The sequence below is a fragment of the Falco peregrinus genome, chromosome 5 (genome assembly GCF_023634155.1).
Source record: "Falco peregrinus isolate bFalPer1 chromosome 5, bFalPer1.pri, whole genome shotgun sequence".
Taxonomy (NCBI): Eukaryota; Metazoa; Chordata; class Aves; order Falconiformes; family Falconidae; genus Falco; species Falco peregrinus.
This window is the reverse complement of record NC_073725.1, coordinates 90,368,435-90,395,036: the sequence shown is the minus strand read 5'-3', so window position 1 is coordinate 90,395,036 and position 26,602 is coordinate 90,368,435. Positions and strand designations below refer to the sequence as shown.

At 41.5% G+C, this 26,602-nt stretch overlaps 1 protein-coding gene across 6 annotated transcripts in view; it reads right to left on the bottom strand.

The window, feature by feature from the left end:
• The window catches only part of PDPK1 (3-phosphoinositide dependent protein kinase 1), a 37,758-nt gene extending 14,105 nt beyond the window's left edge, over positions 1-23,653 (bottom strand). Inside the window, exons 1-6 of one of the 6 annotated variants that reach the window (XM_055803447.1) lie at positions 20,702-20,842; positions 12,895-12,956; positions 6,279-6,549; positions 2,335-2,377; positions 1,993-2,130; positions 610-754 (exon numbers count right to left, since the gene is read on the bottom strand). In XM_055803447.1, the coding sequence (XP_055659422.1) occupies positions 610-754; positions 1,993-2,130; positions 2,335-2,377; positions 6,279-6,549; positions 12,895-12,956; positions 20,702-20,725 (683 nt within the window). In that variant the 5' untranslated portion in view covers positions 20,726-20,842. Of the gene's footprint in view, positions 1-609; positions 755-1,992; positions 2,131-2,334; positions 2,378-6,278; positions 6,550-12,793; positions 12,957-20,383; positions 20,600-20,701; positions 20,856-20,915; positions 20,936-21,321 lie in introns of those variants that run through there. The other 5 variants (XM_055803446.1, XM_055803450.1, XM_055803448.1 and 2 more) reach the window with 5 other exon arrangements.
• Positions 23,654-26,602: the final 2,949 nt, after the last annotated feature.

Here is a 26,602-nt window from a genome sequence, read left to right as displayed (position 1 = left end):
CAGCTCAGCTTTCTCACACTTAGAGCTTTAGGTTTTTAACAAACATGTATGACAAAACATGCTTATCCAGACAATATAATTACATCAAGAACAAATGTGAAGGTCCTATTAAAAACTTTGCTAAATTTCACTGTTTCCCTAGTTATTGTTCGGCTCTGTGGCAACTGTTCATCAGTGAAAACTGACATACGTTAATTTTACTTTCCTTGATGACATGCTGCACATGAATTCATACACCAACAGAATTCTAGTTACTTTTGGTACATGACAACAGAAAAAAATTAGTTAAACAAAAAGTCAGTTTCTGTTCTTACACCAACTGATCAAGCTTGAAAAAAAATGAGCTTTTGGTAATATTAATTCTAGGCCAAAAAGTTTTCTTACTTTTTCCTGCTAGAACAGTTGGTCTAGTAACAGAGATTGACTATCCTCCTAAAGTTTTCTTTGTTTAGCTCCCTATGTTAACAGCAGCACTAATGCTAACAAATGCTATTATGCTCTCATTAGCTTTCTACAAAATCCACACTTGCTTTAGACTTCACAAAGAATATTTCTAGAAAAAACACCTTGTACATAGTCAAATACATGTTGGTTTCAACTTTGTATTACCTGTGAATTATTCCTTTCCCATGCAAATACTCCAGGGCTGATACAATTTCAGCAGTATAAAACCTTGTACAGGTCTCATCAAATGAACCAATTTTGCGTATATACTTTAGCAGCTCTCCGTTTTTGGCATAGCTAAGCCCAAAATCTGAATGTTAGTTAAGGTCTATGACTAAACCATTCTACAACTAAAATCCCCACACCTCATTCCAAAGACAAGAATACTACTAAAAATACATGAGCAATGGCGAAAGAAGTGAAGTTGGTTAATTTGAAACTCCACATGGTAGCAATCCAAAACAATTTCTTAAATATGTTAACAATCCAGGACACAGGCTCTGGTCCGATCTCTCAGCATAGCAACAACATCATAAAGGGTTAAATTTGTACTTCTTCCAGACAGTCACCTGAATAATTCATTTGAACTGTATACATAACTGCCCTCAAAGAAAACTATAAACAGTCATTATAAGCATTCAACCTAAGTTTAAAACTGCCCCATCATCTGCAAAGTTCCAAAGTCAGCCCAGTGTTCAATGAGCAAATGTTTACATTATAAAGGAGAGCCCCTGTAAGTTCTATTTAATGCATGCCTGCACATGGGTGTACACAGACACATACATAGTGCCTGTTAGCACTGCCAGCAGACTCTGTGAAAAACACAACTTCTTACTGACCCCAGAAGCAGACTGATCTATTCTTTTACCCTTGACACTGCCAAATCAAAGTTTAGGAAATGCACATGATTAACATTTTCTTCACAAGAAAAAAAAGCTAACTGCAAACCAATGAGCTTCCAAGATGAAACTGCACTTGGCAATTACTGCTACGCAGTGAATTTGGGGAACAATAGCCCAAACAGAAGAGTTTCAGCTTCCCATCTCAGATTATTCCGCAAGTACTTTTTTCCATAAGAAAAAAAATGAATAGATCTAATTGTTCAAATAAGGAACGGTAGTAAATACAGCTGGTTGCCCATATTTTAAACACAGGAACTGCAGTGTTTTACTGTATATATCAGAAATAAAACATTTATAAAATGTTTCTCCATACACCGCCCAATTATTATTTTTTCTAAATTATTTTAAGTTTAGATTGGTTGCAAGCTGCCCTTCAGTATCTACCACATGGCCAATATAAGTTACTGTTTTTAGTCTCCCCTATCCTGCAAGCCACCCACTCTTCTCTTTGAGAGGGCACGCTCATTCTCTTTGCTTAATTCCTATTAAAAGCATCAGTGCAAAAACTGCATCAGAAACATTAAGATATCTTAAATACCCCAAGCTATTTTCATCATTCCTGTTAGACAATATTTCAAAGGAAGCAAAACTGGGAATTGTTACTTTTAAGGAAGTGTTACAGCAAGTTTTAAAACACAAAGGATACATAGCTTTTCATCATCCTGAAAGGTGAAGTAGAGTTTCACAAAAAAAGGGTGATCCAGACGGGACATTACATCTCTCTCTCGTGTCACATATGGCACCTTGTTTTCTTTTATGATATGACGTTTTTCTAGAATTTTAACTTAATGAAAAAGAGACACAGAGTGAAAAAAATGCGGAGGGTACAACCAAATGAAGTCCATCTAAGTAATTTTGGGTCTTTTTTTGTTTAGGTAAGAAAATTATCATAAAACCACTGATTCTGTCTTTTGAACAAGCGTTTGGTAACATAACTATGCTGATACTGTATTTTTTAAAAGTTCATGTTGAAGGAGTCAATACTTACTGGCATATTCTCTAGAACTTGCCAATTCTCGAGCCAAGACAACCTGTTGCCAGAGAAGAGAAAAAAAAAAATTGTTAACCATTCATTAAAGGCATACACTAACATTGATTTTGATCTTCCAGTAGGTATTTAGAATACTGACAGTACAAAATAAGCTATCACAACTCCAATCAACAAAATATTTCATCATGTGTTCATATTATGCTGGCTTCAGCAAAACTTCTGCAGAAATTTGGTTCAGCCTAACACCAGCTGTTTTGTTAAAAGACATGTACATCTGACTGGGTAACCACCAGATGGTCCAGCAGCAGGTCACAGAAAGTCAGTGAAATAAATATCCAGATATATAGTGCTAACTTTCTGCATTTTGGAAATTGATCCTTATACATTTTCATAAAACAATTCAGTGCCATCAGTAAACAAAAAAATCCAAGAGGCAATCTTGCCCGTTTATACACACATAGAGTCCACAGATGGCAGAAGGGATCAATTGATACAGGTGAAAATATACCTTGGCTAATAATTCTGAAACTTGAATTAAGCTGTACAACTCCCAAGACTGACTCTCCTCCAGCCTTGCGCAGTATCAAATTTTTTTACCATTAGATTTCAGATGTATTACCCACACAGTCACACTGATATTGAACAGCAGTGTTCTAAGTACACAGGATTGAGTATTTACCTCCTAGCATCAGTACTTGGGTATGCTCAAGTCCCTTCCTCACTGAACAAATACAAGTATACCATATATCCTAATTTCTTCCTAACTAATAATCCACAAAAAACCCCAGCAGAATCGCACAAAAAAAGAAAAAAATCCCACAGAGGTACATGTTAATACCACATCTCTGCTATCAGGGGCCTGAATCCTATGCACCCTAGAGAAGCAGTAATATCAATAAGGAATGTAGATTCTATAGAAAGGAATTAGACCTCAACAGCTTAAAAAAACACCCAAAACCAAAACAAACACAAAAACATTCACAGAACATATAAATGTGTTAACTTGCTAATTCAGACAACAGCAAGGCAAGAAGTGTAGTTAAATGTCTCAAACTGGAGGAAGGTAAGATGGCAAGAGCAGACAATCCTCAACAGAAGACTACAAAGCAGAAATAATTGCCAACATAATTGGCTGACATGGTCAACAAATACTTCAGGTTGCCAGAGATTAAATCTGCATTTAAAAACTGATTTTGCCCAGACCCTCACACTTCTTAGAACTCCCTCTTCTTAAAAAGAGGAGCTTTACTTACAGGTGGAGACAAAACCAAGGAATGATGGTGAGGAATACGTACCAGTCATATAAAAGGCGGTGAGCAGGACAACATGCCTGCCACCCAAATATCAGAATTATTCTGCCACCACATAACAGATGCTGTCATGGGAGGCACAAAGGCCCCTGCTTTTTTGAGATTAACGCTTTTCAGTCAGGATATTAGTGAAGATCTTGGGGAGTACAACCAGATCTCTGAATCTACAACCACGTTTAACAAAAACAAAGTATACGCATTTTAAAAAGATGTTTTGATAACAACTCAAAGATACATGCCCCACAGAACAAGAGCTCTAGTGCTGAGCTGATACATCAGAGGGTTTTGCTGCCATCCAGAGGGACCTCAACAGACTGGAGAAATGAGCAGGCAGGATTCTCATGCAGTTCCCTTTTTTGAACTGCAAACTCCTCCTCCTAGGGAGGAATAATCCCATGAAACTGTATATGCTGGGGGCTGACAGGCTGGAAAGCAGCGTTGCAGAAGAGGACTCAGAGGACCTGTTGGAGACCAATTTGAACATGAGCCGGCAACGTGCCCTTACTGCAAAGGCAGCAAATGGTATTCTGGGCTCCATTAGGAGGAGTGCTGCCAGTATGCTGATGGAGGTGATCCTTTCCCCTCTATTCAACACTGGTAAAATCACACCTGGAGTACTGTGTCCAGTTCCGAGCTCCTCAGTAAAACAGAGACATGGAGCTACTGGAGACTGTCCATAGGAGGACCTCAAAGATTATTAACAGATAATCTCTCATTTGAGGAAAGGCTGAGAAAGATGGGATTATTCAGCCTAGATAAAAGACTCTGGGAAAATCTCACCCATGCACACAAATATCTGAAGGGGAAGTGTAAACATGGAGTCAGGTTCTTTTCAGCAGTGGGACAAACTGAAACACAGGAGGTTCTATCTGAGCATCAGGAAATGCTTTTTTACTGTGAGGGTGACTGGCACAGGTTGCCCAGAGAGGCTGTGGAATCTCCATCCTTGGAGATACTCAAAAGCCAGCCACACATGGTCCTGGGCAACTGGCTCTAGGTGATCCGGCTTGAGCATAGGAATTGGATGAGATCACCTCTAGAGGCCCTTTGCAACCTCAGTCCTTTTGTGATTCTGTAAGAACAGCAAGCAAGTTTCCTTCTTCAAGGATGCAGTCTATAGGGTGAAGGCTACAGTCATTATCCTGAGCTTAAGGGTTTCAAATAATAATAAAAAAAGATATTGCTGAAGATTGCATTACTTTTTTTAAAAAAAATTAGCAGGTACTGTTAAGGCCCCCCTCAGCAACAGTTTGTGACCTGTTCAGTGGCCATGGAAAGCAGACAAGCATGCATTTCCAGTGAAGTCTAATCACTACAAAAGGTATCCCTAAAACTACTGGTCAGTTTCTAAAGTCATAGCTCCACAGTAACAGACCAGAACTGCTAAGCTGACAGAGGTGGTGACAAGCAGGAAGAACTAACTCCTGAACATGCTCTCTCTAGCACTGAGGCTCAGATGATTACGGTAACTGAAAGTCTACTTGTAAAACTCAAAAGAATAAAGCTACATAGGGATTAACATTTTCACAGTATTCTGTCTCTCTCCTGCTGCCCATCTAAATGCATTTGTGCTACCTAGACCTGGGTCCAAAAAAGCCATCTACCAGTGAACAGGTAGCAGAATGCTGGACCAGAAGTTTATTTGGAGCCTGGCTAGGCGCTATGGATGCCTCTGTTTACAAGGAACATGGTACTAATTTTCAGAGACCACAAACAGAAACAAAGTGTCTCACTGAAGCAAAAGTGTTCTGATATACCCAAGAGGTAGCAACTCTGTTGGGTTCTTTAGGGAAACCTGCAAATTACAAACTATGTACTTAAGTGCAGATTACTCTTGATGACTGCTAGAGGCCTGATTCCTGAACACCACAGTAGACTGTACATGAAGAACCAGAAAAGCCCAGTATTTAGAGATAACAACCAAAAAATATATACAAGAAACAACATGTGAAAAAGATACAGAAATATTATACTACTTGCCTTACAATGTGGCAACTACAAAAGCATCAAATGAAAGTATTAATTGTTTCATGGGTTCTTTAGGATAACAAGTAATTAATTCTTGTGCAATGCCATGGATGTGACAAGTTAGAAACAATCCATTTAAGGCTACTTAGAAACAATCATTTTAGGCTCCTGAATACAAATATATTAACTGTGGCTCATTAAGTCCTTGAGGGCCATGACACTAGAGGTTGAGAAAGCATTGGAGAACTATCACTGTTCTTACTTTCTTCCCTAAGCATCTGGCAGTAGCTCCTGCCACAGATAAGACATGCTGTAGAAGTTCTTACCATGACAAAATCCTAGCCCAGCTCCAATCCTTTCTATCATAAAATTTTAACATGACCCAATATAACATCAAACTTACATTAGAAAGCAATGTCTCCTAAAAATCCAAGCATCAAGTCAGCAGGACACAATGGAACTTCTGAGGAGTTTAAAAGGTACTTGAAAAATCAGCACCCATATTTACTGCAACACTTAATTTTAACAGTTAAAATCACTATGTCCCACCCATCTACTCTTCAAGCTGTTCCCTCCAGATTTAAATCTCAGCAATATTACTTTCACAGCAAGTTTTGAAGTTTATCCAAGAAATTCAGCACTTTTTATAGAAAGTAAAGTTACCGTTGAAAAAGATCCTTCACCCAGAATTTTCCCAAATTTGAAGTCATCAGGTCGTTTCTTTCGAGGCTGTGGAGGCTGCTGTCCTGTATGCTGCTGCAAGGAGTTTGAACTAGATCTTGATTCAGCTGCAGTGCCCTCCATGTTAGATCCCTGTCTGCTGCCACAGGTGGAAATGACAGATGGAGTGCTGGAATCTGCTTGGTTCCTCACCATTGATGGGGATGAACAGGAGCATAACACCACACTAGACTGGAGTGGAACAGCATCATACTGCAAAAGAGAAACGAAACTTTATTCCCATACCTTCAAATAATTACCACACACATCTGCACCTTGTTTCCATACAATCAGCACAAACTTCTATTTGAAAGGGTTATCACTAAAATGTCTTTAGGAGGGAGTGTTAGTATTTCACAAGTTAAGAGCTGCCATTTCCAAAATAAACAACTCTGTTTAGGTCATGCTGTGCACATACAAATAGCCATAAGTCAAAAGTCTGAACACTTTAAGAATGCTTTTTTTTTTTCCCCACACTCAAATGCTCCCTGACACCAAGGTATCAAATTTCACAGTACATTCTCCTGTGAGTAACATGATCTATTAAACTTTATTTCATGCTCAGAGACAAAGCCATCCGTCCAATCTTAACAAGTAACAGTCTTCCTGAAATTAAAAGAATTATCTAGTTATGCAATCAACACCTGTATTCACAAGTGACATTAGTTTAGAGATCCAAGTTATGATGAACTGCAAATGAGCAAGTAAAGCATGAAAACTTTAATAGAGACCAAGGATATATTCCTACATTTTTACTTGGAATCCCACTTTCTCCAGTAGTATTTCTCTTTAATACACATTGGGAAAGGACATGAAGAAAAGCAGGAACAACATAGAAAAGGCAGGTCAGTTGGAGGGTTTACTAATCAGCAATATTCAGTTCTTTTTTTGAAGAATGCTCTGGTTCATGACCTTTCAAAACAAGGAAGATTACACTATTTATATTGTACATATGATCACATAAAGACATCCCGATTCCAAAAAAAAGAACCAGATATTGCCCAGAAAACAGCAAGTACATGAAGGTAAGACTCCAAATACCGATTCTTATAACATACAAATCAAACCATCATTTGGTATACTTTTATCAATTTTTCCCAAGTAAGACCAAGGAAACAGGTCAAGCTGTTTCCCTCCCTGTTGGTAACACCCTCCATTACTCTATTCTACTTCAAATGTTTTACCTGAAATTGGCCAGAAAACACAGACAGTAGGAGAGCTCTGCTGAACTACTTCTGACAATAAAACCTGGTACACAAACAGTGGGAATATTTAAGAAAGTTAACACTGTATCTGAATATTATTTTTTAATCTCAGTATTCTAAAGTATGTCCAGCAGAATGAAACTATATGACAATGAAAATATCCTAACCTCAAAACAGATGTATTATACAGCCCTGACCTAGTCTGTAACATAGTTCATGTTGATATTCAAATAAACACTGCTTCTGACACAAATTTTTATCTCATGAATTTCAATCTGATTCAGAAGAATTTTCTGCATTTCTATCAGAAACCGCTTTAGAAGGGAATTGGACTTGCATTCAATCATGCACATGGGCTTAAAGCACCCAGGTCCCACATTAGCAATTACTCATTTGGCTGTGCTCTATGCAGTAGGAGAAAATAGCTTTCATTTACTGCTAAACATCTTTCACAAGTAAGATACAATTCAGAAATACACTTCACTTACACATTTAGTGACACTACAGAACAACGAGATATGAACATATTTCTAAACATGCAAACGTATACCTTCTAAATTAAGACAAAGATAACAAGGTCAAAAGGGATACTGTTAAAACTCTTCATTTTCTCCACTCACCATAAATTATATGCAAATACCCATTCCCACAAGATAGAAAATCAACTATTATTAAGCAACTACTCTAAACAATAGCTTTCAAGAAGCCTAAGGGAGTATCACCTTTCCAACCTGAGTGCAGCCTACCTGCTTCAGGATCTCTATTGCTCCTTAGGGCTTTTTCCAAGAACTGACTACACCAATAGGGCAAGCTGATCAAGAACAGGTAACAGCTTTTATTAGACCTGTGTCCAAGCTTTGTGATACAAGGGAGACTTATGAGGAATCTGCCTCTAATGATAGCTATTTGCTATATTTTGTACAGCTTTTGTGAGGACAGAAGGGAGGACAGGCTGAGGGCAGACTTGGAGACAGATGGCAGAATTTTGCTTTTTGAAAAGTTCATTAACTCCCCCAGACAGTAGCACATCCCCTACTCAGAATCAGTTATGCAGCACTCTTCCCTTTGAAGAGAAGAAAGTATATTGATGCTGCTATTGTGAAAATTGCATGTTACAGCATGTGTGCTGTAGGTCACAGTTCCTTTTATGCAGATATTGTAGCTAACACTTTCCCCAAACTAGTTGCTGTCACCAGCATCCTCATAGCTCAACTGAATCTTTCCTTCAAACAGCTACTCAAACAGCAACCTGTATAAACCTGTATAAACAGTAACTAGAACTAAAAACATTGTACTCTTTCCTATTAAGAGCGCAGCAAGGCCAACACAAGCATGACTGCTCAACAGCTGAGGTGATGACAATGTGAGAAACATCCTATTAATTGAAATACAGTAAATAACACACATGCACACAGACAAAATATTAGCATTTCAATGACAAACTGGCTTCCAGTCAGGCTATTCTACAGCAACTGAGGGTTTACAGGTAAATAAAGCAGCAGCATTGTGGCAGATCTGATTAGATTCTGCAGCTAGCAAGATCACCTTGAAAAACAAACAATCAAGCAAAAAACCCACCACAAAAGCATCAGAGAGCACTGAGAGAAAGGGTGAAAAAGGTGTTGAATGCAGTATATTTCCTTGCACAGTATCTGAAACTAAATCACAATGAATATCAAGTATAGAGAAGTCCTAAGGGAAGAACAGACAGGACTCTGTAGGAAGAGAAGGTTATTTCCAGCCAAGGTATAACGTCAATTAGTCCCCTGACTTTTGCAAAGGAAAGTCAAGATTAAGAACAAGAAGGACAGAGGAATATGCAATAGATTTCAAGAATCAGTTACCCAAGAAGTGCCAGAACTATGCACGATTAGGTATGTTGAATCCAGACATTTATAGAAAAGATCACCACTACACTTTTCTTTCCACACTTCACATAATCTTGTTTAGTATTTTGTATCCTGTATTATTTACCTTGTCAGTTTTACTTTGAAAGACTCCAAAAAACCATGTCTGCAGAGACTATACATATTTCTGCATATGTTTTCACATATGCCAGAGAGCACAGGCTAGCTCGTCCAGTCTGATCTCATAAGCACTCTTTTGCAAAAATCAGATTTAAAATTCTGCTTCTGTTAGATACAGACATTTTTAGTGAAATACGAAGTCAATCACTGAAGATTTTAAAAGCCTTCTGAACTGCACCTGCAGTTCTCAGAAGCTTGAGGATGCTCTACTTGCAGCAATTATCAACGTTTCTCAGTTGGCAAGCCAGTGAAAGCAGAGACCCTCACACAGTGAAAACAGACTTACCTATTGCACGTCATGGATCACTGTGGACCACACTGGTCACCACTAATCTAATAATTCTACATCCGCTTTTAAAAACTAATCTCTAATGCTACCTACTTTCCCAAGCACTTTCCCAAGGGTGCTGTTTCCAATTTATAGAAATTTTTTCCTTCTTAGTGCAACATACTGTGAAGTTGAAAACCTAGTAAGTATGAAAGTAACAAATCTGTGGAAGGTAAGTGGAATTGTAGATCAGATGCATCAAAATCTTCATTAACTCATTTTCACTGTCACTAGAATCAGGCTTCTTTTTATTTACGTGACATGAAGTCCTTACATTGTTCTTTTACCCACTTGCCTGCAAACAGCTGAAATAAATTTTAAGGAAACTTGAACCACTGCAAAAAGCCCACTACATATCACTACATTCTTCCTTTTATACTCTCCTCGCTCCCCTCTGCATGAAAAGCCAGTCACAGGCAAAGCTCCCTGCTGCCTAGAAGGACCTATACCTCTTGCAATACCTTTTTGCAAAAATGCAATTCAGCATTTTGACAAAAGCACTACTAATACAATTTTTAATATATCTAAGCACATAGCATGCATCACACAAATACCACACACTGCTTTAAAGCAAGTACAACCACAAAAACTGCAGCTCTACTAGTTTTTTTCTCACAGCAAAATATGCAACACAGCTTCCAGATACTGTTTTATCAACAGCAGCAAAAAATACTTGTAGAGACTCTGTGTTCCAAAGCTTCTAGTATCTTTTACTTCTGTCCTAACTGACATGATACTGAACCCTGAAGATGACAGAATATCTGTGCTACCACTGAAACTCTACTAGCATGATCTCATTCCTGTTACAAAGCAAGTCAGTGTGAATAGGGTCCTAACCTGCCACTTGTCTGGTAACACTGAGTCTAACTGCTGACTTCATTACTGAGTCTTTAGCTGCATGAAGATACAGGGGAGACATGATCAGAAAAGCTCTTCCATCCACTTACCTATAGGGGAATTTTTTTCCTTGCTAACAGGAAGTACTATTTACACAAAGCAACATGAGCTCTACACCTCAACTGGTATATTTGTTTTGGTTATAAACACTGATGATGAGACTGTATAAGCTAGGACATTGCCACAATCCTCTTATAAACGTTTTTTATGATAAAATGTATTACAGGTCTACTAAATGAAATAATGCAGACAGACATCCACAAAAGATTTGACCTGACATCACATAATGTCTGAAATACAGAATACTGTTGAGAAAAATTAATGTAGGACAACATATTCTAAGTGACACTGGTTAAATTCTAAACAACTTTAATAGTCACGCCCAAACAAGGATCTATTGCAGTTCACACCAGGATTGACCAAAAAGCCTGAAAGAAGAAGAGTAATTACACAAATCTAAGACTGAGGGAGCAAAAAAACCCCAAAACAAAAACCACACACCAATTGGCAACAAAAGTGTGTAACTTAAAGCAATCTACAGCTTTTGGTAAATTAGACAAACAGTGAGACTTTACTTTTGTTTCTACCAAAACATTACTACAAATTAAAATATGGTTCAAGAAATTATGCATAATGGTGGGAAACAAGTGGACAAAGAACTGAAGCTATTCTACACCTGAATATACAAAACCAGAAAGTATCAGCTAGAATAAGTAAAGTCTTACTGCCACTAGTACTGTGCAACCTTTAAGAACAAAACCAAAACAGTTTCAGGTGAAAATTAAGACACTGAACTCCTGTGAAAACATCTAATCATCTGGCTAGATTAAGCTCCTGAAATCTGTTTATTAAAGAATCTGACTGCTTTAGCTTTGTGGTATCAGAGAATACAGAACTCGAAAAATTAGGGTCACCTGCAATTCAGCACAAGTCTTACTGGATTTAAGAATTACTGAGTGGTGTATGTCATGTGTTCGGCTAAATTATAATAAGGTCACAGGCTATCATGGAGAAAACCAACACAAACATCTATGCCCTACATCAACAAAGTCCGCTTAAGAAATTACAGGATTCAGAAAGCAACATAGCACTCTAGGGTATCTATGAATTAATCTTTTCATATACAAATGGAATCTGAGAGGCTTTCCAAGCAGATACCACATGATATAGTATAAGATACCCTCCCCAGCTGTCCAAGTATTCAGTCTCAGCTTTTACCTCTCTGCCAAACATAGCCCTTTTAGTACAGAAACAGGAAGATCTTCCAAAATCTATGAATCTAAGATTCACTGTCCAAATTTAATACACTTGTCTTCAAGTGAAAGTATAGAGTCCATCTGTCACAGCACTACCAAAACTAGCTGGCTGCAACAAGGCTTTACCACCCTATACCAAGTTAACTTCAATAAGTAGTTCCTGCGCCTTGCCCTGGCACAGCTACCAACCCCCCACAAGGTTTCAAAAGTTCATCTACTGTCCGTGCTGTTTCTTCATCCTTTTCAAGCCAGTCCACCCTGCTTCTCGCCTCTGCTGTGTCTGGGACGCTCTCTCTCCTCCCTCTGCTTCTTCCAGGTCTCTCTTCATTACCTGCTCCTCTTCCATACACCCCTTAGAGCTATTTAACTGCTTAGCAGGAACCAGCCACAGCTGCACCTGATCCACATCAGCCAACCCATCCCCCTGAAGCCAGTCCACAGCTGTATATTAATGTTAATTAACCCAGCTTCATTACCCTATAATTCCTCTACATCCATCTATTTATCTGTGCAATTAAGGAGGAATAAAGTCCTTTATTTCACATTGAGAGAAGGTCATTGCTTTCATCAGACAGGTGTTTTGTAGTTTTAGAGATAAAGCTAACTTGCTGCTACTTCTCAACACTGAGATTTTGCTAGACAGTTTAAGTTAAGATAGGCTTGGCCTGAAAGGTTTTGTAAATCATTATGATATTGTCACACAAGCCAAAAAATCTGAAACTGAAATGTATTTTTTATTGCTTACAATTTAAACATTGACAACCTGGGGTCTCCTAAGGATTTATCTGCAAAATGCAAAGGGAAGAAAATGAACAGCTAGGCAGTTGTATTTAGTATATACTTTCCATGGCACACTGGTGTTTCAGAGGGTTGACAAAGATGGAGCAACTGCACCTGACATCTTGTATCTGAAAGAGAACATAATAAGGGGCAATTAACAGGTATTTGCACAGCTTTTCCATTGGCCTCCTCCCACTTAATATCCAACACTGAAAATGTTTACCTTCTCCAGGTTCTCCAACACCTACTTGTGACAGCCTCTGCTTCAAAGGCTAGAGTGCAACACACCCTGGAAGTCCCAGCATATTCCAAAAGAAAAAAGCAACTCATCAGGTCATATACTAAGATGGGCCTGAATATATGTCCTCAAACTATTCCTCAGAGAGTACCTAAAAAGAGAATGTAGGCAAAAGCAGGGTAGCTCAGCTACAAAAAATTTAAGATACAAAGAAACACTAATTCAGAACAACAAAAATAAACCTAGAAGCCTCAGCCTCACCTTCCAGTACAGGTGGCACTTCCCATTATGCACTAACCCCATCCAGGAGTGGCTTGCAGGAAGTTTAATTATTATCATGTGATTCCAATCAATATTCAACAACAGTTCATAAACTCTGTACACTGCTACATCAGGGTGACTGCCACAAATAACGGCGACCCAGAACAATAACAGATGGTGTGTCTTCGTAAACTGCAGTAAACAAATTCTCATACCTTATATGCTCATACCTATTTAAGACCTGGACTTCTATCTAAAAACGGACTGTCAGACTAAAGTGACCAACAGCATTCTGTCTCTATTAACTAATTGTACATATGTGTGGATATAGAAACAATATACTCAATTTATGAAACTCCACTGTATGCCAGTTTCCACTAATATACGCTTAGAAGTTTGTCAGATAATTTAAATAATTTAATAAAACATCTACTTTCCAACACTATTATTACCTTTAAGGAACTGAAATATTTGCCTGAAGAACAAAAGAAAAACCATTCATATGCCTTGAAGTGCCACTAGATGCTGTCAGACTGTCTTATAACAATCAAGCATGTAATGAGCAGGACAAAACTCAGATTAAGCCTCAGCAGTACAGTAAAATGTTTGCCCACCTAACAGGTTAACTTTGACACTCAAATACATACAGCCATATTAAAGAAACCCTAACTTACAGCACCATAGTAATTGGGAGGTATTTAAAAACCATGTTCTCTGGTCACACTTTTAGCTTTACAGAAGATTACATATCTCCCTAATCAGGAAGGAATACCACTAGACCAAAACAGTAAGGAAACTGACTTAGAAGTATGCTTTCAGATTATGAAATCTGAGGGAGGAAAACATTGCCGAAGGCTTTAAAGAATCACACTCAACATTCATCCATTGAAAAGAAGGAATATATTAAAAATAGTAATAATTCTAACCGAATATGACATTGGCAAATAATGTTTCCATCTGAGAGAAGACTAGGTAAGTCATACTTCAACGACTTACCTGTGCAGCAGAGTGCAAAACGTAGAGTTAAAAAAACCTAGTAAAAAAAAAACTGATCAAAGGGGGTGATATTAAGGCTTTTTTTTTCATCTCCTGTTTTTAAGTTAATTAAACAAGCTGATTAATCTTCAACCTATCACAAGAAGTAAAGTTTATATTGAAATGACAGATCTCGTTCAACCTTTAAGGCAGATAATTCAAATGGCTAAGAGAAAATCCAAACACATAAAATCAACAGGCATTTCCAAGCACAAACACTCCTTTCCAAAAAAACAAATGAGGCACTTAGTAAAAAACGTACTAGGTTACAAAGATGCCAAAGTTACTTTCCTGGGATAACAGGATGGTTTTTTTCTACAGAGAACTCTTTGAAGATCATAGTAAGCCATTTTCTTCACACTGCAGTAAACAAACCCTACTCCAAGTATTAGTTATTTGTAGATATTAATAAAAGCATTAACATGAAACTCTAATCTTCTGTAGCAGTAGTTTGTGTTTACGTTGTGTAGAGCTGCATCAGCACTCTTTCAAACCTCATCATCAAATGGTATGCAAAGATTACAGTAGAGAACTTAAGATCTAGCTCATAACCCAACAAATTGCCCATCAACTCCATGTCTTGAAGAAGCCAACCATTACAGCCAGCAAAACAGTCTGAAGCCAAAAAACTTGTCACAATCTATACTCTGATAAAGATTCATAAATGGTTACCGATTACTACATTTAGAAGAACAGACTGAAATATCATATTTCAATTACAAAAGCTATTTAAATATAAATTTGTTTTGCAAAAGAATCTGAAGTCATACACCTATCTGGAGTGCAATTTTTTGATCTTGGAAGCTGCCACATGAAAATACTGTTGCTTAACAGACCATTTTTATGAATAAGCCATGCCAATTTCAAAAGCATTTGGTCATATAAAAGGGCTACTTTGTTGTTTCAACAGACTGCCATGCTGATTAAAGAAGTCTAGGCTCTGACCCACCAAAACAACTATGCTCACCTTCGCACAGTGTCATTTGAAACCTCTCAAACACTGGAAGGTAAGCATTCATTGAGCACTGCATAAAACTGTTCCCCAAAAAATCTCTTAGCAAAGCATCTTGATAGAAATGACCACTATTTAAAAGAGAAGAAGACATTTTAAAATAATGTCCTGGTAATACATTTCAAGAATAAAGACTGTAAGTGTTAATGGAAGGGAAAAGTTTGGAGCAGATAATTCTTCAGAGACACTATTCTACCTAATCTGGCTGGGACCTCTGCAATAGTGGGAAACAGAAGTATGAAAAGAATTTAGGTTGATGTAGTCTGCTTAATATATTAATAGCCCTAACAAATTTTAAAGGAGAGTTACCGTAATAGGAAGGTAATGTTGAAAATACAATAAATCACCATAAGACACAGTTATTATTTCAGAGGGGGGGGAAAAACCCAAATATATATATACACACACACACACAAAAAGCCCTGGCTAAGCCTGACAATGCCATGCTCTAATAGCCTATGAGAATTTGACTTTTTTTTTTCCAGGGACTTTTCCTTATATTACTGTAAGGCACAAGTAGGCTGTTAAAAAAGACTCTGCTATCTAGTTGGCAGTTGTTTGCCTTATGTTTGAGACCAGTTTTGGAAGATACATGTCCTATCTTCAAAATATAATCAAGAAGATTAACTCTGAAGAAGAATCAAAATTAATTGATTTTTTTTCTTCAGCTTTCTGGACGTACATAGTCATTAAGTTCATGGTATACAAAGAAGTGTTTTAAAGTTTGGGGAGACATATGTACAGTTCACATAAAATAATCTCAAAACACCAGAAACAAAGCTCAGCTCTGAGACTTTACCTCCTTCATATCTGATCACTACCACCAGTTCCTTACTTTTCTGCAGTAAACCTGTAACAGTTAATCCATGAGTAATGAGGAAATTAGATCTGTGTTATATTAGCAAAAATATAACCAATAGTCTCAAGGAAATAGAAGCACAGAGAACAACTCTACATCGTTAGAAAGTTTTGACTCTTCATTAGAGAATAAAGGTATTTTATCCACAAGACTGATTTTGTTTCTACAGAAATTAATTTCTCACATACAGAGCAGTGTTGACCCAAACATTTCAGTTAATGCAAATGCTCTTTTCTAAATTTGACAACCTTACCCATACAGCGTTATTTCCTGCCAATAGTTTCCAGGACTCTAATTCCAAATTCAGGTAGGGATTAAAGCTAATGAAAGCATTTGTAAGAACCTGCATATCAGCCAGTTACCCTCTAACCTCCTTTACCACTAAGCAAAGCACTTAACTTGTAAGCACCTTCAGGACCAGAGACTATTTAAGGCCTCCTTCCACTCCTACTCCTCCCCACCTGCTGCCACCCCGAGCCTCAAAACAGATCAGAAACAGGAAACCACAAAAAAAAAAAAATCTCTAAGAACCTAAAGTCAGCCTATGGCCCAAATAGCTATATATGTAAACAAGCCATTGAGAATTCATTTCACACAAACAGATCTAGGCCAGCTCACAAGAAAACAAAAGCCATCTGTAATGGCAAGAGTCTAGATCTCATTCTACACTGTCAGTCATCACATGAAGCACACCAATATTAAGAGGTTTCTGTGCACCATGGATGAGAGCTCACACTAACAAACACTAAAGGACTTCCTATGCCAGCAGTTCTAGGAGGCAAAAAGAACAGTTCCGGGTGAAGAGCAGAGAAACAGCTACACAAAAGTGGCTGTACGTAGATGGAGTGTACAAAGGCTGGACAGCACAGTCAAGAGCTGTAAATTAAATTCCTGCAGGATCACTAAAAAAAATATGAACATCAAATTTATACTTTCCTTCCAGAAGAATGTGCTAAGCAAGTTATACCTTGCAATTTTTCACCATAATGAATTAAAGAATATTTGCCAGTTGAAGTATTCACAGCTTGTCTTTTAAAGCAGGAAGCAGCTTCAATATTCAGTCACACAACAAACCAGTTATTTCCTACAGCGCTGCTGAGCAGAATCCATAAGGTGCAAAAAATAAGGTTCTAGACCAAACAAACAGCTAACTTTGTGCACGCTGTGTTCAGTCCTTTCACGCAATTTAGTTAGACCTTAGCAACCTTCCACAAGCTTACCTGTAAGATGTCAGAAAGGGAAGTTAGGAGGGAGAAAAATCATCTCCTTCCCCTTTTTTGCTTCTTAATTAATCTAACACATAATCTAACTTAGCCACCTGCAAAAAAAGTTTTCCCATTTGAAATACCAGTAATTCCTTGGCTTCATACAAATTTTTCAGGAAGCTCCAATATGAGAAACTTGGAGAAAGATTTTTATCTTTCAAATATAGTGTTTTCTGAACTAAGTTTTTAGCTTTCCACATTAAAAAGGAATTTCTCACTTGTATATTTTATGATGGCAAAAATGTACTAGTTCTACAGAAATCCATACAGCTTTTCTAGGAAAAAAATATTAGATAAAATAGATATTAAAACACAGGTATTACTAAAACATTTCACATCCTCATCTACCAAACCTATTTTTATTACTTTGCAAGTTTATTACCTTTTTCAGCCTATCAAAGTGACTGTGCTCCTTGTTTCATGCCTTCTGTACCAAAACTCCTGCAAGTACTTCAGTAGTCAGCATCCCTTTCTGAGTTTTCCCTGCAATGCTGCCCTCCAACTGATTTGCTTTAGGGAAGTGAGATGAGCCTGAGTTTGCAGGTTGTCTTTCAGTGTCCAGCTACAGTAATCTACTTGAAGAGTTTCAAGAGCTATATGAAACAAACATTACTTCTAGCACTCTAAGCAACAGACCAATAACCCAAAGAATAATTTGCTTTAAAAAAAGAAAAGCCTATCCACACAGTGGATTGTTTAGTTGAACATCGCTATTATACCCAGATTATTCTCTGGATCTTCTCCTTTCCACTAGCTACCAGCACTTCCCACATTAGAAATATGAATGCATACAAAATTACTCCTCTTAATCTTCTTCCATTTTTTCACCTTTAAGCACCTTCTCAATACTCGTGTCTTTAACTATTTACTATTCCTGCAGCCTGCTTTAGGAAGAGATTTACAGAAAACATATCGCAGTTAAAAGCCTATGCACAAGTGACAGAGATTAGTCATTGCTTTATGCTGGAAACCCAACAGAAGAGAATATTAAGTAGATAGGCATGCAGGGAAAACTCCTCAAGCCTGTCTGGAAGTTTTATAACTACAAATGACTACAAATAGAACTCTTACCATAGGTTAGTCTAATTCCTAGCACAGATGCAGAGCTTACTCTATTAAGTATCCAATTATTTAAGAAGCATAGTTTATATTAGTTCCATGGTAGGGGGTGGAGGGGAAAGCTGGCAGTTTTGTTCAGACAGATGTGACTGTACTATAGCTCTTGTCAGGTCAGAAACACTGACAATCTAATAATCACTCGAGTACCTACACCTTTCAGTGAAGATGTTGCTGAAAATGAAGCTGTAAACAACCATTCTCCCAAACTCTTTGAGAGGAAGATCACTTCTTGATATGAGACCAAATATGCTTATAATGAAGGCATTAACAGCAAATACTAAGACTACACTAACACCTGCAACTAAAGCAACACTAAAGCGGTTTCCTTCTTGAAAGCACAATTCCCTCTTCGGTACCATGTGTTCAGAAAATAGCAGAATGTTTTAGGAATTGTTCCCACACACAAGAATATAAAAATTAACTGTTTTGACAAAGGAATGCTAGAATACTTTTTTCAAAGCTGTGCTCTGCCCCCCCTCCCCCATTCTTTTGCATTTATAGTAAAATAATAACAGAACTCATTAATGTAATTATCTCCATTACACAAATGTTAACAGTAACTTGGTCAGAGCCTTAGAAATACTGAATTTCCAATATTTGATATCTTCTGAATTACAAAAAGGTTTGCTCAATCAAGCCACGTCTATACACTACTGCCAGTCAGTGCACTCAACCAACCAAGAATTACTAAACAGGATGGAAGAGAAGGAATTAAAAATAAGCTACCCTGAAAAAATACGTTGGTTTTAACAAAAATGGTTGTCAACTTTGTTCTTCATTCATTCTCTGTTTCTCTTACAGACGGGCACTTAAACTATATATAGAAAAGGAACAGAATCTGAAGTATTTTGGAAAGAAAAATCTGAAAAGAGAGGCAACAAGAAAGGACAGAAGCACAAAGAGAAGCATACTCCCTCTTTAAGAGAGTCCAAGTGAACAGAAGTCATCTCTGATGCCAATGAGCAGCAGGAAAGCAAAACTAATTCCTTTAATAATCAAACATTGCTTTATTTCATAATCCTCAGTGCAGTATTTCATGTGTGTCCCCGTTGTCCCCACCCGTAGGGCTACTCCATATAATGATTCTCATCCTCAAGACAACAAACACGATCATGTGTTAACACCCTGATGAAAAAAAGCAGAGCACGAGGAGGAGAGCACACCAAAACAGGGCTCCAGGAATCAACGCAGCCATGCCGGTCTCTACGAGGAAGACCCTCCTTAGCCAATTCCAACCGATGAAAAAGTTTCAAGGGCTCGGCAGCTCGCGGCTGACGGGAGGCACGCGAGACGCCAGGGCACGGCAGCAGGCACCGCGCCTCCAGCCAGCCGCACCGACACCAGGCAGAGCTGGCAGGCGGCTCCGCGAGAAACGCTCGCTCCGTAGGGGAATTTCTACACCAACTAAACCGGGGAATCTACAGCGCCAGGCAAGTTTCACCATTGCCACTTCTCCGTATCGCCTACAACTTCACCTGACGTTAGTCCCTGCTCGCAAAACGCTAGTTTCTCTCTGCCAGACGAACGTAAACAACCGGGACGGCGCCCTTCCGCGACCCCCCCGACCCTCCTCACGCGTCCGTTCCCACGGCAGAGCAGCAGGGCCGCCGGCAGCGGCGCCGGCTCTCCGGGGGCAAGCGGCCCGCCAGCGCCGCGCCAACGCCCCGCACCCGGAACCGAGAGCGAGAGGCTATGGGGCGGCCGCCTCGGCTCGGCCCCAGCCTGGCTCCTCCGCGCCGCCGCGCCCAGCCCGGGCCGCCGCCCACCTTCAGCTTAGGGTCCCGCCGGAGCCAGGGCAGGCGCAGGGCCCTCCCGCCAGGCCCGCGACGACCCAGGAGGCGGGGGGACGACGACGACGGGGATGGAAAGCGCACCGAGAGCTGCAGCGCCAAGGCCGACCCCGCAGAGAGAGGCGCTCGCCCGGCCGCCCTCCCCGCCCAAGCGGGCGGCAAGCGACGGGGCCACCCGCGAAACCGCGCCGCCGCCCGGCAGCATGAGGGGAGCGGGTGGCCACCCCCGGGCCTACTTCTTGCCGCAGCGCGGGGCGGCCGGTGGGCAGCCCCGGCCCCGCTGTCCGGACTCACCAAGTGGCTGCTGGTGCTGGCCATGGGCCCCGCCCGGCCGGCGCGGCCCGCGCTCCGGTCGCCCTTTAAGATCCCAGCGCACGGCCGCCGAGCCCGAGCCAATGGGGCGCCCGCATCCTCCGTCCGTGACGTCACCCACAACAATACCCCCCCAGCAGTGGGCGGGACTTCCGCGCAGCCCACCCGGTCATTGGAGGCGCCACCCGCTACTCACGCGAGGGCCCCGGCGGAGCGTCGCTCGTCAGCCCCAGCGGCCGCGGCCGGGTCGCGCGTGCGCGGTCGGCTTTGCGCTCCCGTCCGGAGGGGGCGGGCAGGGCGGCGCGGCCTCCGCCCCGCGCCCGTGCCCGGGCTCGTGCCACGACGCAAGAGCGCCGCGAGCGCGGCGGCGCGGTGACGTCAGGGCGGCCGGGCGGGGTTGGGGGCCGGCCGGGCCTGAGCACTGGCCTGGTGGCCGCGGCAACCGAACCCAGCTGGGGAAGGGCCATTGGGAGCTCCCGGCCCCCGCCACGGCCGCGGGCTCAGGTGCGTCGGAAACGCCGCGTCGGCGCGGGCGTTCGCAGCGGAGTCCCGCCTGCTCGGGGAGAAGCGCCCGTGCCCCTGTCCCCTGCGTCGGGACTCACCGGGTCCGAGCGCTGCTCTCGGCGCACGGCCGCGCTTTGCAGGCCGGGAGCTGAATCGCCGTCGGCCGCGGTCACGAGCGTTCTCCAGGTACGCGGGGGGGCGCGGCCCTGCCCACCGGCCGCCGCGGGCGCTGCCGGGCTGGGGCCGCCGCGCTTTGGAGCAAACGAATTTCTCAAAGGATTTTTGAATTGTGAGGGATTACTCAAAAAGACGATGCAGGAAAGGATCATCTATATCACTGAACTGCATCGGAACCCGCAACACCGGCACTCGGCGCCGAGCGGGGGATGGGGCGCAGGGCCAGGGCAGCCGCAGGGTCCTGCTCTTGAACTGCTTTCTCTGGACGGATTTTTGCAATAGCCAAGTAAGTAAATCGGCTTTCCTGCATGATGATTTTCACTTCCTTTTCCTCAGCAGGCGAGTAGATCAATTGATCATAACCAGTTGTTGGGTGAATGTGTACGTGGGGGTGTGGGTTTTTAGGTATACCGTTTGTTTTTTTTTCAGACTGTATCAAAATTGGTGGCCTCCCTCATAGCGTCTCCTTCCCCAGATTCTTTCCAACTGATACGTGTCTTCCTGAAGGTATCATACCTAGACTTCGATACACTATTCAACTGCGAACTCATTTATTAAAAGTAGAACCAAATAAGTACTTCCTACCATTCTCAAATTACATGTCTCTCTTTATGTGCTATAGTAGTATTTGTCCATTTACAGTATCATCTCACTGTTAATTCATTATTTACATTGCGGTACTCTGCAACTCTCAAATCCTATTTCAATCTATTAAATAATAATATATTGTTTAATAATATATTATTAAATAATAAACTATTATTTCCCAGTTTATAGTGATGCTTTTCCTTTCTCTTTTGAAGTGCAATCCTTTGCACTTTATGAAAATTCACGTTATTTAGACTGCACTCAGAATTTGTCAAAAAATTTTTTCTCCTCTTTTTCATCTCCCAACATGACTAAAATCCTTCCCAGAACAATGTCACAAATCTTGTATGCATAGTTCCTATTTCATCACCAAAATTAATGAAAATACTGAATAGGACCAAGACTGAGCCAGGATAGGCTCCTGGAACACCACCTGAAATGCCATTTAATGAGGAACTAATAATGATTAATCCAGTGCATTTTCAAAAAGTCTAATCGTTCATTCGTAAGTCTAGCTGGTATCATTTAAGCCAACTAGCTTCCTTAGTATTCCTTTAAAATCGAACTCTGTCAAAAATACTAACCAAAGTCAAATTATTATCTGCTTCTTCCCCATTATCATCAAGTAAATTCTGTAGTCAAAGACAGAAGTTGATTCATCAATTTATATTGTTTCTCACTTTTTAATCCTTTAGATATTTTAAAAATATGTATTTTTATGCCAGAATCCTTTTAAAGAATGAAGTCATGCTAATTGGTTTATCATTATTTTGGGCTGTATTTTTCCTACATTTGAAGAGGAGACTGTTAATCTTTCAGAAGTCCTCTAGGTTTCTTGTTCAGCACAGCTTCTCAGAAATGACTTTCAACATGGCAGAGACTGCTTCAGGTAGTTGTTGCGGTTCACTTGAGTTTTTTTTGTTGTTCTTTTTTTTGCAAAAAATATTTTAGGGCAAATGCTGCCTGGCCCTGCAGAATTTAACACTGCTAAGGGTTTTAACTCAAATTCTGTGTGCTACTATCATCTTGTTAAAAAGAATCATATTAATTATCTTCGTTGCTAAACTTTATTGTTCTACTGAAACAAAAAGAGGGTGCTGTATCCTTCAATCGATTACACATCATCTGTTATTCGCTCCCTTTCCCATTCAGTAATGGGCCCCTGCTTTCCCTTTCCTCTCACTGCTGACAAGCTCATAGATTTTATTGTTGCCCCCTTTTCTACTTAATTTTAGTTGCTCAGTTTGTGTTCAACTGAACAAGAGATAAAAATCTACTGTACAAGTTTTCCAGGAGGTCTCTGGACTCCTGAACTCGGCTAGGTGAAGCCATTGCACTCTGCAGCATTGTCTTCATCTCAAAAGGATGACACAGCAAAGCTGCTCTTTACAGCATCAATGAAGGTTTTCCATGCTGAAAGGCTTTAATTGATATATGTGGTATTTCGTGGAACAGCTTTAGTTGGTACTGTGTGCTTTACTACCTCTCTTCTGAAGGCACCATTCTTTGTTTTGCTTAAAGGAAAATGCTATGGTCTGTCTGATGTTAAGCAGCAGAACCTAGCAAATTGCATATAGTGATTGCCTGGTGTGCGTTTGCCTTAGTTCAAGCATGGTGATACACACGTATAGTCTGTATGGCTGATCCACAGCCCAGATAAGCAGAGATGCAAATGAATCAGAATATCATGCCTGCCTAAGTTAGCCCTGCTGGAAAAAGAAGTAAGTCTGAACCAAACTGTTTTGACGTATACAGCTTAGTTGAGTAGTCATGTAGTATTATTATGTCTGCCCTTTTTCATACCTTCCTTTTTTTTGTGTTCACAACTCTTAGCTGTGTAACATTTGAAATATGTTTGAAATTGAAAAACAAATTTAATATGAAATAAACTTTCCTCTTTGCAGTCCATAAATGTTATTAGTTCTGTGGCAAGCCTGATACTTTCTGAGCCTTATAAAAATATGCAAGGACATAAACAAACATAAATCTGACTGTTCAGTCAGCTGTGTGGACTGTTAAGATACTGTCTAGTTACAGAGCCAAAACTGTGAACAGATGAGAGAGAAGTTTTGCCAGATCGAACTGAAAAGAATCTGTCTTTTGGCCAGGAGGTTCTGTTTGAATTCACCTATATGAAAAACAGCAAAGTGACGAAATATTCAGTAGCCATAAACAGCGTTACAGCATTAATGCCCTAAGAGATGCAAAAGCTTTTTGCTATTTGGCAGAGTTTCTCCTACTTTCCTTACAATAATTCAGCATCGATGTTTTCCCAGAAGTCTATTTCCTGCAATCCCAGTTTATTTACAAAATTTAAAAAATATATATGCAACAAATTTCTGCCTACCCTTTATTGATAAGGGGATCTTATACTTCTGCCTACTAACATTACAAGTTTCTTCCAGCAGCGCTCAGAAAACATCTTTGTAATTCCCCAAGAACCAAATCCAAGTGCAAATATATTCCTCTGCAGTCCTGGGTACTGATCTTCTCCAGTCACGTGATCTCTAAAATGAGACAGCTTGGAAAAAGCCTACTTTTAATTTTAAGTATGCCCAAACCATTACTCTTGTCAAAAAAGTAAACTGGTGTTTTACAGTTGCAGTTAATTTTGCAGTTAAAAATGCAGCATTTTTTCTATATGGGGCATGGGTTTGCATTGCACAGTACGAGCAGTAGAAGCTGTGGAGGCCACGTTAACAGAGAATCTCTACTACTTTTGGAACATAGTATTTTTTCGTAAAATAAAATTATCTTTGGAAAGTAAAAAGAAGTGAGCAGCAATCCATATAAAGAAAGTTAGAATATGAGGGTATTTCTACACAAAATGCAGAGGAAAAATGAAATCAACAGAAGTAACAGCAATGTGAACGTTAATTCCCAGTGGAGGTGTGACTGATGCAGCCTTTCACCAAGAACAGAAATGGGAGAGGGAACTCTTGGGCACTTTAAAATCTAGACAATTAAATTAGGTGTCTGAAAGGCCTTTCCCTTTTTTGCTCTGTCTGTGGAGATCCTATTTTAAGCATCATTTAAATCCCATTTTGGTAGTCCCCAGACGTGAATGTGGAGATATAATTACCTTCATAGGTCAATGCGCATTTTAAAGCCGTGTAGACATTTTGCTCCAGCTACTCAGCTACTTTTAGTACAAAACGTTTTGAGAACCTCATTTCTGTGTCTGATCGGGAGCATTCCTCTACACTCAGTCTGATCTTAATTCACAGAAGACACGTTTTGTGAATCTTCCTGACCTACCTATTTGGTGTACAGCGGCTCAAGCCGAGGTTTACACAGTGACTGCGTTTAAACTGCAAAACCCGCCAGCCCACAGCCCTGCACCTTTGCCTTTCTGCCGGAGCCCGCTGTCCGCCGGGGCCTGTTGCCCACCAGGGCCCGCTGCCCGCCGGGGCTCGTTGCCCACCGGGGCCCGCTGTCCGCCGGGGCCTGTTGCCCACCGGGGCCCGCTGCCTGCCAGGGCTCGTTGCCCACCGGGGCCCGCTGCCCGCCAGAGCCCGCTGTCCGCCGGGGCCCGCTGCCCGCCGGGGCCCGGCTGGCCGCAGCGCACGAAGGCAGCCGTAAGGGGGCGCCCGTTCCCAGCGGCGGCGGCGGGCTGCTGCTCTCCGCGGCCCCGCCGAGCGGCTGCAATGGCGATATTTTTGACTTGTCCGTACCTTCGCTGTCCGCCTGGGGGCAGATGTTCCCTTTCCAAGCTGAGGGCGATGGCGCGGGCGGGCCGGCAGGGGGCGGTGGCGCGCCGCGGGAGCACGGCCCGGCCCCGCAGGGCGCGGCGCTGCTGACCGGGCTCGCGGGCGCTGCAGACCCCAGTGCCCCGGCCCGGCCGGGGGTCCCGGAGCGGTGGGGGTGCCGGCGGGACGGGGCGGTAGGGCTGGGCGCAGGGCTAGGCGCGGGCGCGGCCAGAGGGCTGGAGCTGCAGCATCCGCCCGGGGGGGGGAGCTACCCGCAGCGCAACCTACCTACAGCCCGGAGCCGTGGAGCCCCCCGGGGCCACCGCCGAGGGCAAACCGCGTCGCTCGGGCCTAAGCGGAGGCGGCGCGGCGCCCCCAGGCCCTGAGGCCGACCGGGCCGCGCGGAGCCCCTGACCGGTGACAGCGGCGAGAGGCGCTTCGGTGCCCGCCGCAAAGGGGCGCAGTCACGTAGCCGCCGGGCCTCAGGCGGAGAGGCAGGTGCATTTTTAACAGCCAGTTTGCACCTGCAAGCAGCTGTATCGCAGCAGTGGGAAAACTGACTGTCGCAAACATCAGAATACCCGAGACGGGCACGCTATGGACAAAGCCTGGGCGTCTCCTCGGCTCCCTACACAAGTTCCATCAGATTGGCAGGCGGCTTCCATGTCACTGGACTACCTGGCCCCAGAAATCCTGCTAGGCTGGCTGCATTTGTTTCCTCAGAGCTGGTCTGAGATTTCCCAGCCAGGAAAGAATGCATCCTGTCTTATCCCTCCCACAGAACGCCGATTAAATAACTAACTTCATCCTTATCTCCAGCAGACAAAAAACTTCAGTTTGGTGGTAGCAGCAGCGCAGAGTTTTAGGACATGAAGGCAAGGTCAGTAATCTTCCAATGGCATATATGATCTTCAGCTGTTTAAAG